Raw genomic sequence first — 13,255 nt, 5'->3', positions numbered from 1 at the left:
TTTTTCCTTCTATATCATTAGTAGCATTTTGGTTGCCTTTCTATAACGACAACTCTCTTTTCGTACCGACGATGTCGATATAGAGAGGCTGCACTGTACCAGTCTTAAAGTGAGGTGTGATTGAGACACAGCGCCGGTAGGTATTTTTATGCCCCTATCAACACAATTTAGATCATTTAGGAGGCTGGCTTAGACCCTGCCTGTCAGGGTCAACCGGACTGACAGGGACGCAACAACCCAGCAGAAAGACCGAGATACTCTATAAAAATTCTCTCTACTCCTGAATTGACTTTGGGTCTTCTGTGAGCGAAAGCAAAACATCTAACCACTGCACACTGAGGAAATAAACATCATATTTGTTTTCAATCGCTTAATGTAGGATCTGGTAAGATATTCTGCTTAGTCGTTAACATTTTTCATTTAAGAGAATTGTTCATTCTAAAGAAATTCTCATTATACGGTCGGGAACCTAATTTTTTTCCTGAAAAGTTCTTGATGGTAGCTCCTCTGAGGTACCGTACAGAAATCCCTTTACAATCTGCAGTACAAAGTCAATGGGTCCTGGCGCACACTGGAGTAAATCAAATAGACGCATAATACACTTAATCAACAAAAGAAAAGTTTCAGTCCATCTCTGTCAAGACAGAGTGATCTAAATGCCATTTTGCAAAATAATATTTTCACACACACACACACACACACACACACACACACACACACACACACACACACACACACACACACACAAAAGCTCTCATACTTATTCAGACACATATGACTGACTACATACAAATGGAACCTCCCCCCGAATAACCAAATAAACCCAGCAAAACAAAAATACAAAACAAAAAAAAACCAAAACAACATGTCGGAGCATGGGTAAAATCCTGAGAGTGTACAATCAGCCAACAAAACTGGAGTTAGTTTTAGTTTTAGTAACAGTTTTTACGGTGCTCATAACTGCATGAGGTCATATGAGCGCCAAGGGGTGGATGTCAACAGAGAAGGCCTTTCAGGGAATCAGGCTCACTCTGCTCACCTCTCTAGCTTCAGCAGCACAAAGTCTGCTTCGACTATCAAGGCACCCCGGAAATAACTGGAGTTAGGTCTTCCTCTACACTGTATCCAGTAAGAAAAACAGAGGGTCAGAAGAGACCAGGTCAAGTATCGAAGACTTCTAAAAGTTGTTTTTGGCTCCACAAAACAGTTGGCATCGCTTTCCTTGGAAAAAAATATTTAATCTCAACAAGCCGACGAAAAAAAAGACATCCAGTACACAGGAGCAGCGAGAATTACAAATAGTCTGATTCATCCCATGATTTTATATAATCCTGAGCTCATTGAGATAAGTGGCAAACATAAACATAACCATAACAGTTTGGACCTCATGAGCGCTGAATGTTCAGTAAAATAGTAACAAATCCTTGACAAACAAAAGCAAGAGGAATCTGTCAATAGTTTATCAATATCAAAAAGCCTCTTATAACAATCTTTCTGCCTGTATCTGACTTTTAGAAGAATTCCTACTCTTGTAAGTTACAACGACTGCAAAAACTGCTAAACCAAAGTTCATAGCCAATAGCGATGAGTACACGTCTAAGACGAACAAACAATTTCTTTCGGAAATACAAGTTCAGAGGTCACGTTTTCCTGATTGGTCAATTCTCAAGTTACAATGAGCATTGAGAGTAAACAGTAAACATTCCTCTCAAGAATTCAAGGAAATATATATTCAACACTTCTGGCTGCCTACTTACAATGGAATGGTCATCTTTTTGGTCACTACTCATACATTATGAAAAATTGAAATACAATAGCCATTAAAAAGAAACTGAAAAATGTTCCCTCTGTGCAACACTTGAAGCTACAAAATATTCTTCTCTCATAACTTCCATCTTAAACAATTACTGCAGGTGTTTAGGAATACAAAATATTGTTGCCCTTGTGATAAGGCCTGCTAACCTAAAAAATTTGACAAATCGATGGTAAATCATCAATCTCATATGTTCAGTCAAAGACAGGTGTACAGTTTGACTAGAAAAGTTCCTAAAACGTTAGAAATATTGCTGAACAACTCATAAAGCCGCCAGGTGGCTGCAAGATGAAACCAAATAAGTTTTTTTCTTCTCTGGTAAAATTCACTCCACTGGGGTTAGCCTGTCACAAGAACAACAAGTAACACCAACACTTTGAATATCTTTTCACAAAATATTGTGTCTTTTTGACGGCCAGTCAGAAAAAAGACTTTATGTTTCCCAAATAAAACTCATTGTTTTAATAATGAATGCCGACATTGGACCGTCATCAAGTAACAATCTCATACACCAAAGCAGCAAATATCACTTAGCTTGAGGGCCTGATGGTTGTGAAAAATAGTGTGGTTAAATGACATGTGATCCTCAAAAACAATAGCTAGGAAGACACAGCTTCTGAAAAGGGGAACATGTTTGACAGGGAACTGAGAGACAGTACAGTGAAACAACAAACTGTTCTCTACTCTTACACATTGAAGGCAGCACTGAAAAAACAACTTATCAGACAAACAAGCATAGCTAAACCTGACACAACAGTAAAACCCTGATAATCGCAAACATCTCCGGACCGAAGACTTCCTTCATGTTAGGCAGATTTTGTGTTAAGGGAAGCTGCAATGTATAGAACAAAGAAGGGAAAAAAGTCTTTTCGTGGTAAGAGGAATACCATTTTACATGGCATTCTATTAAACAAAACCTCCCCTCATGGGAATCAATCCATTATCTTCTGTGTGCCACAGTGAAGCACTTAACCCACTACACTAAAGATGACTGTAGGTTCTTGTGAGAATACGATACTAGCAGAAACAATACACATAAATAACGAAACAGAGGTGACATTGACAGTAAAAACGACCTGCAATAATTACACGACACAGATTTTTCCAAAGAAAGGCAAATCAGCTGGGGAAATGAAAGTCTTTGTGGCAAAATGGATTACCTCCAATATTTGAACCGTTGTCAGGTTTTTTTCTCTCTTCAGGTCAATCCTTACAAACAACAGTTAATGAGTTCCCCGCACCAAGCTAAGGGTTGTCACGATAGGGTTTCTACATATCGCATTAGTTTAGTACGGAGAAGGGCTGTCCAATCAGGTCACATCGGTGCTGAATGGAGCATGTAGTTGTGGATCGCAATAGCAAGGATTGGGTTAATCTTCACTGCTTTTTAATATTTGGTCACAAAATGAGCCGCAACCAGAGATTTTATTATAATTTATACTATTTCAGCTCATGAGTTTTCTCTTTTAAAGCATACTGATTACGAATCAAATCATTTTGTAATACTTTTCACTTTCTTTATGGAGATATCACGTTTTGTCACAAAGCATTTCAAATATTCCTTTTCACACGGAACAAACTAGTGCAAAGAGGCAACAGATGCACCAATGAACGCGACAAAAAACGGAAACAAACTGCTGCCAAATCAAGTCAATTAATATCATAAGGCTAAAATTACACAATATGACCTGCGCCATCGTAAGGTCACTGATACAAAAGCCATTCATTTTTCGAGTGATTTTTATACATATATCTATGGCAAACTCAAACTGCTCCACATAACAGACAAAAAAATGTAAACTTTCCCATCATCACACATTCAGCAAAAGTATAGAACAAACATAAGTTTGTGATGACAACTCTGATGGGCCACTTTTTGCAAACATGAAGGGATCAAGTGAAAAACAGGTCAAGTCCATTTTAAGAAAAAATCAGGGCACTTAAAACTGCCCTTAACTTACAAAAGCACAGGTAAAATATCCCTATAAAATCAATCGGGCGAAAAAACCGAACTAACTAATTCACAAAGTGTATTTTTATAACATTTAAACAAGTTAAAAACAAGCAAGTCCACACTAAAAGCAGCTCAAAGTAAGGTAAGCTTTTGCCGGATTAATGTAGCTTACTAACTTAGTCTGTTCCTCACTTGACCCTTTCATATTATGTTGAATGAATGGTATACTGTCAATGTCGCAAGAGAAACATTTCTAACTGCACTGTTTTTCCCTCACCCTGCACAGCAATGTTAAACTGGTCAAGTAAAGTTATTCAGTTTTTCTCTGACAAAAAACAGTGTACAACATAATATAATACTCTGCACTGTCTCCTGCAATGATGTGGATGAACGAGCTTTCACTGGAACAATGATCAAGTCTGAAGGAAGTTCTTATATTTGGCGGACCTTTCGTTCTCTCATGCATAACTTTTGATTGAAATCTCATGTCCAACAGGAATAATTAGATAAATAATAATCATAATAGTAAAAATGGCATGTATGCACACTGCATATCCATGCTCCCCAGAATGCACTATTCAATTTACAACTATTATTACCTCAGAAGACCCTAGAACACTCAAAAACATTCTCAACTTCCCTGAAAGCACACAGTGCAAGCAGCCAATTAAGGGTTAAAAGACAAACTGACAAGATTCTTTACCGTCTATAGTCGCACACCCATTCCCACCTGGGAGAAAAGAAGAAAATTCTCGTTAAGTACCTTTCCCAAAGACACAATGTCAGGACCCTGACACGATTCGAACCTATGACCTTTAGGTTTGGAGCCCAACAAACTAGCTACTAGACCACCAATGCCACTTGAATCCCACCAATTATTACAAAAAAACTAATGAAACCAATCAAGCAAACATACTCTCCTTTAACCACCTCAAAATTTTCAAATGGCACAAACAAAAAACCCAAAACAGAATGAAGCTACTCCCCTTCACCAGCAAAAACTCAACAGCTAGTGAGATACACGGGTAAGCCATCAGGAGAAAATCCAAAGTAAACTTTGAAATTTATGCAAGTTTATCTTTTTAGAAACAAACGTAAAATGAAGTCGAACCTGCTCAAACGAACACTTGTCCAAGACAACCACCTGTTCAAATGACCATTTCTCCCCTTGAGTCTTTTCTACATTTAGTTAGATTAGTCTGGGGTTTTACGGCGCTTGCAACTGCATAAGGTCAAATGGGCACACTTTTTTGTAATGACTCTGTCCAAGAGACCACTTGTCTAAGATAAAAACATTTCTCCACATTAATGGGTGGTCTTCTTTGACAGGTTTGACCATATAATCATATACCAAAAATTAGACTAATTTCTGAATATTGAACATACAGAAAAGATCCAATGGAGAGGGAACAGAGTAACATAAGCTCAGGAAGAGCTTACCAGCACACAGCTCACAACGAGGCAACATATTGGCAGACAGAAATAACACTACCGTAAGAAATGATTCTGCAATTTTTAACATTTGACCGTATGGGAATCCATAGGGAAAAAAGAAAGAGGGAATGGCCTAAAAGATAAGATAATACTTTATTATCCAGAAGGGAAATTTTTTTCTAGAAGGAGGGACTTAGATTCAGACCTGACAATGATGGTATACACTATACAGCTGAACAGTGGAGGAGACTACATACAGCCCAAAATAGAAGTAACAGAGAGCTCTTGTTGGTGGCCTATACTCCAGCATGAGGTGAGAAAAGCTAATGATGAAGTTACGATTTTGCAGTTTTTAAATATTCATATCATCCTAATTAGAGCGAGGAGCATCTCATGATAATTACTGCAAAAAGTAATATCAATACTACACAACTCTGAATATAACTTATTCGCAACATCATTTGTAAAATAATTGCTAAAAGCAAATACTTGTTTTTGGGTCTGAAATCCCCCCCCCCCCCCCCTTCAAGAGAGTGTTATTTCAGGGCGGCAATATGTGGTTGTGCAGCATCATATGGAACCACTCTGGATGAGGTCATTTGCAATGAGCAGCAAGATTTCATTATAACACCAAATTAAGTTCATCCTTAAAAAAAATTCAATCTTGAGACTGCATAAAATATAATATGTGGTACATGTGCAAAAGCGCATTTTCCTTTAAGCACGCTTTTCTTCAACGCTGGGATAATATATACACCAAGACAAAAAAACATACAAAAAAAACCTTGTCAAAAAGTTAGTGGCTCAAAACTTCGTCAATGAAGTATTAAACTGTATGAAAAACTGAGAATTTTTCAGGCGCAACTTCATCTGCTATAGAAACATTCATCCTTATACTTGAATGCATTTATCTGACTACAACACTGGAATCCCCCTCTTCCAGCTCCTTCTTGTCACAGTCAGTTATTTTTCCTTGAAACATCTTACACACACAAAAAAAAAACAACCCCACATTGCCCATCAAAAAGGAACAATGCTTAGAAAAATAGAATCATCTTCAAGATTCAGTGGTACAAAACTGTTGAAGTCTACAATCCTTGCTCCACAGATGTGGTTTTTATGCAGGCTGCCAACAAGAAACCTGTAGGAATATACACTATTTCACGTAGACAGCCATTTTAATTACAGTTTATGTAGACATCAAATAAGAAAATTTGAAAGGATGTCAACAAATATATTTCATGTTGACAGCCTCCGTTTTTTTCATGTTGACATTCACTAATATATTTCATGTCGATGTTCATTAATACTAATAATACATTTCGCATCGACCGTCACAAATACATATCATGTCTGCGACCACAAATATATATATATATATTCATGTTGATGGCCACAAATAAATATGTTCCATGTCGACGACCGCTAAGATATTTCATGCTAGCTTGACATTTTGAACCAGATCTCTTCGGGAGGAACATATATCAGGAAATGCAGCAAGCTGTGCACATATGTATAGTTTCCTGGAAAGCAAAGTTTTTTGGCGTCTTCCACAGACAGCGAACCAAACCAGAGGTCGCCATCTCCCTGAGGGGTACACCTGTTTCCAGAGTAGTCATTATGCTTGCTCCACACGCAACCCAATGTCAAGGTCACCACAGACACAGTCCGAAATAGTTCACAAAGAACTTTTCCCAGGACATGTGGGTTCTGGTCAAAGGTCACACAATCCAATGTCAAGGTCACCACAGACATATGCCGTTATAGTTCACTAAGGAGTTTCTCAGGACGTGCTTGCTCTGGTCAAAGTATGCTGTGATGAGGAGGTCAAGGTTCGTCTCGTCCTCAACTCTGTTCGGTCTCGTTGCCAGGCTTGGTGATCTTGCGATGCATGCGGACAAACTCTGGGGCCTGTGTGTCCTCCTGTATCACTTTCATGCCTTTCTCCTCCTCCTGAAAACACAGGACAATCATATTTTGACACCATAATTATTTTGAGATGACAATTGGAGTTTTAAGTCCTTCTTAACATGACTTAACTCTTTATCTCCGAGGGGGGTAAACCCACTTCGCAGGGGCCCTTTTTTGGTGCTGAATCTAAAAATGACAAAAACGTCATTAAATGGATCATTAAATAGAAACTAGCAAACCTATTTTGATAGGCCTTCATCTAATGAATGAACTTCTGGAATAAGAGACCTGTTTTCGGCAATTGCCGAAAAGTAATTTGATGTCAAAGTCGTCGTAAAAGAATGTGCCCGAGCTGCTGACAGCGGCCGGGGCTCTGACTGCGAGCCGCTGGGAGAGGCTTGCTGGAGATAAAGGATTAATATTATCTAAAGGTCAGAGACCCCCTGCATCACCTACATGCTTTTCTCCTCCTCCTAAAAACAGAACGCTTACATCTTTTGACAATATATTTCGAGATGAGAGTTGGAATTGAAACATAATTTAGGAACATTCTGACAGACACTGTTGAAGAGCAGTAATCACTGAGGGCAGCATAATATAAGACTTTATGAATTAGAAATGTTGAAGCCCAGAGAGAGGCCCGCAAGTTGTGCACATACACAAGTAGAAATGAAGCTTTTAAACGCTCAAAATGTGGCAAACTCTTCTCTGCCAGAATTGGTCTCATTGGCCACAGCAGAAGCCACAAGTCATTTTAATTCTTATTCCATAGAAAATGCAGATATTTGGGACATGTTTCGAGAATGCCAGAGACAAGACTGCATTATGAGACTAGAGACCAAATGGTATAAAAAGGAGAAAAGGTAGACCAATTAACAGCTATAGGAGCATGATCAGAGATGAGGCAATCATCCAGGAGCTGAATGTGACAAAGTTAAAGGAAGTGGCCAGGGAAAGACAAGCACGGCGTCCCCAGCTCTCTGCTTTGTGTACCCGACAGTACAGGGCGATAGTATGTGTAACAGTATTATATTTTGGACTATAATATTTTGGTGTTATGTTGTTGTGTGCCCTACAAGGGAAACTACTGTTCAGGCTTGAGGAGAGCTCTTCATTAAAAGAAAACAGCACTGGGCGTGTGGCAACATGCATGGCGCGTTGGTTGTTCTGTGTCTTGTGTTATATTTAGGGTATCCGTGGTCTATCCTGTTTGATATCGACCATCCACACCTTTACAGAGCGTAAGTAAGTCTAACTCACCTCCTTCATCCTGTTGGCTCTTTCCTGTAGCTTGAGCTCCAGACTGCTCCTGTCCTTTATCACCTTCTGCTCGTCCCACTCCTTTTTGCGCTGCGTCTCCCTCCGCTCTCGTAACACTTTGTTTAATTCTGGCTTCTGAAGGATATCTTTACCACTGCATGAGCAAAGACAAAGAAGAAAAAGTATTTTAAAAATAGTTTTTGAAAGAGTTTTATGGCACTTGCCATACATATATATCATATAAGTGCAAAAGAATAGAGGTGTTACTAGAAAGTTATATGCAACAGAAATAAGGAGGAGAGTTAAGGACCATAGATGTTCGATAGTGAAGAAGAAGAAGACCATACTAGAGCACCCATCAACCACCCACAAGAAGGGAAAAATTGTTTTTTGGTGTTTTTTTTTTTTTTTTACATTGACAAATAAAGTTCACCACTGGTAAAAAAAAGACACAACCATATTTTGACTGGAAACTGAACATCAGAAGAAGAACAGACCACACTGCAGTGCCCAGAGGCAGTGTCATATCTTACTAATCCCTAGGTTTGTCCTGACAGGCATGGTAAAATCAGCCCATCCCCTAAAAGAGATTGTGTGTTTGGAGGTTCGAAACTTAGTTTGGTCCTACGTTGTGTCATTGGGAAAAACACTTGTCACGAATTTTCCCAATAGAATCAGTCCTATCAGAGATGGATGTTAAATTCTTAAAATAACCTTTCGGTAAGTCAAAGAGTTTTAAACCTATGCAATATCACACTAAACACTAAAACAAATGCATAGGGTCAGTGGGATATAAAATGTTAACATACAGAATTTACTGTTGAAAAACTGAATTTCCTATTCCTATATTTCTGTTTGGTCACTGTGACCTAGACAACAAAGAAGAACACAATGGCTGCAAAATCCATAGGACTGCAGTTCAAATCCCTTGACTTATGTTAATGACTTCAGAAAATCTACAAATGGCCATTAACTTGGCTGTGCTTTGTCAGCATCTTCTAGATCTACAATATAAGCTATGAGGGTACACAAAAGGTTATAAAGGGGATTTGGAGTGAGGGTGGGTGAGAAGGAGACTAGACAGTATGACTTTTACAACACTTTGGACATGGGTATGTTATTCCAATCCTGCAATGTACATTATTGTTAGGCTATATATCTCTTTCAACAAAAGGTCAAGAAGGAGGCAGAATAATATATAGGTTTAGAATTCGTCAGAGATATGACAGATTCAGTTATAGACTGCAATGAGAAGCCCTTCGGAAAAAAATTAAAGCCCAGTAGTTAGGCTACCGGACTCGCAATCGGAGATTGCAGGATTTGGGATTCGGAAATCGAGTTTGCAAGACAATTCGCAACATTAGACTGTACACCCCAGTTTAATATTAGTATTAGTAAGAGTTTTACTGCACTTGCAATACAAATAGATCATATAAGTGCTAAATATTAGAGGTGTTACTACCAGAGAGTAACGTATAAAGAAAAGAAGGAAGAGGGATAAGGGTGACAGATATTTGAAAGGAAAGAAGAAGCAAACCATACCAGAGCACCCGTTTCTACTAGAGAGTAACATACAAACAAAAATGGTGGTCGGATAAAGACGATAGATGCTTGAAAGAAAGGAAGAAGCCAACTTGAGCTACACCAGAGCACCAGCCAACAACAAACACACACACACACACACACACACAAACACACACACACACACACACACACACTAGGACATACATTTTATAGTTCATGAGCAACTCTTTGTGCAGCGCCTGCCGCTCCCGCGACTCCACGCATGGGTTAGCCAATGGCTTGGGTCGGATCATGCCGGGCTCCTCCCCGGAGGCGGGGTCGTCTGAGGCCGAGGCGATGTCCCCATTGGCTACGTGCGAGTCGTGGGCCTGTGAGACGGCCTCTGAGAGCTGCTCGGCTGTGAGGGGCGGGGGAGGGGGCGGGAAGTCTCCAGACTCCTCCTCCTCATCGGGGACGTCAGGGCCGTCGTAATCTGGGTCGGGCTCTGGGAAGCAGGAGTAGAGCTCCTCTGTAAGGGGGGGGGGGAGAAACGAGAAGCAGAATTAGTTTTATGATTGATTGATTGATTGGTGAAAGGATTGATTGATTGACGGATTGATGCACTGACTGATTGACTGACTGAATTATTGATTGATTGATAGATGGATAGAAGGATTTACGGATTGATTGATTGATTGACTGACTGATTGATTTATTGAGTTTGCTTTATGACACTATCGACAAAATTTAGACTCAAAATTATTTAATTAGTTAGAGAGAGAAAGAGAGAGAGAGAAAGAGAGAGAGAGCTGAGACATTTTATAGTTATATTTACAAAAGATGAAAGAGAACTAAAAATATGCTTATTTCACACCTCAAACATTTTTTAACCTAAAAGGTAACAATTCGACTTATATGCACAATAAATATACCGTGCGTTGTGCAGTAATAGGCCTATGGTGCTTTCTACGTTATTACAATGTACGGTCATCTACCCCAACTTTGACTGTTACATTAAAGAAGCTCCATGAAACGGAATGTTAAAGCGCGTCATGGAAAGATGAAAAGTGCATGAATCTAGACAGGGCATGTGAAAATGAAATAAATAATTACAAACTGCATTATACCATTGTGATATAATTATAATGGTGCTTCCTATGTTTGTAATATTATTATATTATTATTCTACTATTCCAAATTTGACGGTTAAAAGCTTCAGGGAAAGAAATACGGGGTTAAAGTGCATCAAGGAGAAAGGGGAAAAGGTTACATCTTCGAAAGAAGAAAAGTAAAGTCGAAATTCTCCAAGACGAACATCCATCGTCGAGGAGAAAAATGGTCGTCTTAGACAGGCGGTTTTCTTGAACAGTGTCATTATAATACAGAAAAGGTACAATAGGGAGTGGGAAGTGTTCAGTTGGTCGCCTTTAAAGACAAGCGGGCTAACCCAGATTTCGGGGGTATCCAGAAATCTTGACCCATACCAAAAGTGGGTATTGCCCTGACTATTTGAGGAGTTTGGTTTCATTGGTGTGTGTACTTGTTTGGTTATAGAGAAAACTCTCCTTGTCTACTCTTTTAAAGAAATTGAACAAGGGGCAAAAACTTTACCCTCGATTTTCTCAAAACAGTATTTTTCGGGATAGCCCTCTTGTTCAAGGCTTAAAAGCGACCAGTTGTGCAGGTGATTGTCTTGGATAGATGGTCGTTGAGCAGGCTCGACCTGATTATACCGTTGTCATATACAGTACTTTCTATGTTTATAATAACGCAATCTACTACATGTATTCCGAAGTTGGCTGTCATCAGCTTCAAGAAAAGAAATAGGGTTAAAGTGCGTCAAAGAAAAGAAAAGGTTACATATTATTTGAAGAAAGAAAAGTACCTACAACAGATAAGAGGAAATGAAATCCATAATTTATGTATGTGTACATAATATTGCGTCAGTTACGTTAGACCGATGTAGAAGGACAAAACAAAGGAGCCAGTCCACTTGATGGTTTACAACAAAAAACCCGTTCTACCGTAAGTCCTGCCTGATTGACCACGGTCTATCTGTGGTGAGTTAACAGATCAAGGCGGCCGTAAGGACCGAAACCCAAACCCAGATCCTGATCTAGCCTATCTCTTAACCCTACCGTCACACTATCCCTATCCCTATCCCCATCCTTACAGGTACACTAGTAGACCGTCCAGTAGAAGTTGTCGGACTGGTCTGGTGGTAGACCGTCAAGTAGAACAATAACATCAAAAGTAGATTGCCAAGTGGCACCAAACAAAGTACTTCAGTGCAACTTTACTGGACTAAGGTTTTGTACTACAATGCACTACCGACCACGCGTACTGATAATAATAACGACTATAATATATTCATTAACGTGAAGACTGCTTTCCTTCTAACTCCAACGTTGCGATATTTTGTTTACAATTTTAAACCTGTGGATCAAAAGTGTGCGGAAAAGCCTGCAAGTGCCACGCCGTATCGCGCAGTTACTTGTAAATAAAAGGAAAAAAACAAAAACACCCACCCACCCAAAAAAAACCTCCAACCACCCCCCCAAAAAAAACAACAACAAAAAAACAAAAAACAACAACAACAAACAAACAAACCCAATAATTATTCAAATACAAGACAGAAACGCACACCAAAGGGAAAACAATAGTTATTCATATACAGAAAGAAACATAAACAAAAGGGAAAAGGTTAGATGTTTATGTACAACAAAGAAACGTTAACAAAAGGAAACACGATGGGTATTTAAATACACGTACAATAAATAAATGGCCGAAAGCAAACTGCTGTGCTTGAAAAAGTGATAAGTCGTAGCAAAATGTGGAAGGACATGATGGGGCAGTATTGACCACGATCGTATAAATTGTGGTGAAATCATAGACTTGTACTCATAGACAGCATACAGTCATGGCTGACGTTTTTGGCTCTCTAATTGTTATTTTTAAACAAATCCCTTGATATAAAGTATGCGCGTCACGGGCCGCGCCGTTATGCTCAAGAGAAGAGTAGATCAAATGCCTCACTTTACTCTTGAGCTTGCGCCCCCCACCCACCCTAATTTAAAAAATGCCCTTCATTTGGCTTTCCAATGTGAACCGGAACTACATCAGAGTGCACTGTCTAAGATATGATACAGTTCTACGGGTGAAATAGGTAGACGGATTATTATAATGCATAATTGGACAATATTCTATAAGACATGAGGCACGAATTGTTGTTAGTTAATATTGGACTGCATAATAATGACAAAGTTGCAAGACGACACAACAAGATACAAATATACCAAAACCAAGTTGTATAGTGTTAGTGAGTAGCTTCCGGAAGAGGTGGGGTGGTGGGGGTGGGGAGAAAAGGGGCAAAAAAACAA

The 13,255-nt window shown here is 39.2% G+C and overlaps 1 protein-coding gene across 1 annotated transcript in view; it reads right to left on the bottom strand.

Annotated features, from left to right (window-relative positions):
* Window positions 1-3,010: 3,010 nt before the first annotated feature.
* LOC101858934 (protein FAM107B) overlaps window positions 3,011-13,255 on the bottom strand; it is a gene marked incomplete at its 5' end in the record, with an annotated part of 18,932 nt that continues 8,687 nt past the window's right edge. The window contains 3 exon segments of the mRNA XM_005097313.3: window positions 3,011-7,154; window positions 8,373-8,526; window positions 10,101-10,404. Of these exon segments, the coding sequence (XP_005097370.1) occupies window positions 7,047-7,154; window positions 8,373-8,526; window positions 10,101-10,404 (566 nt within the window). The 3' untranslated portion in view covers window positions 3,011-7,046.

Source organism: Aplysia californica, unplaced genomic scaffold (genome assembly GCF_000002075.1).
Source record: "Aplysia californica isolate F4 #8 unplaced genomic scaffold, AplCal3.0 scaffold00152, whole genome shotgun sequence".
Lineage (NCBI taxonomy): Eukaryota > Metazoa > Mollusca > Gastropoda > Aplysiida > Aplysiidae > Aplysia > Aplysia californica.
Note: the sequence above shows the minus strand (reverse complement) of the source record. Positions and strands in the feature narration are given on the sequence as shown.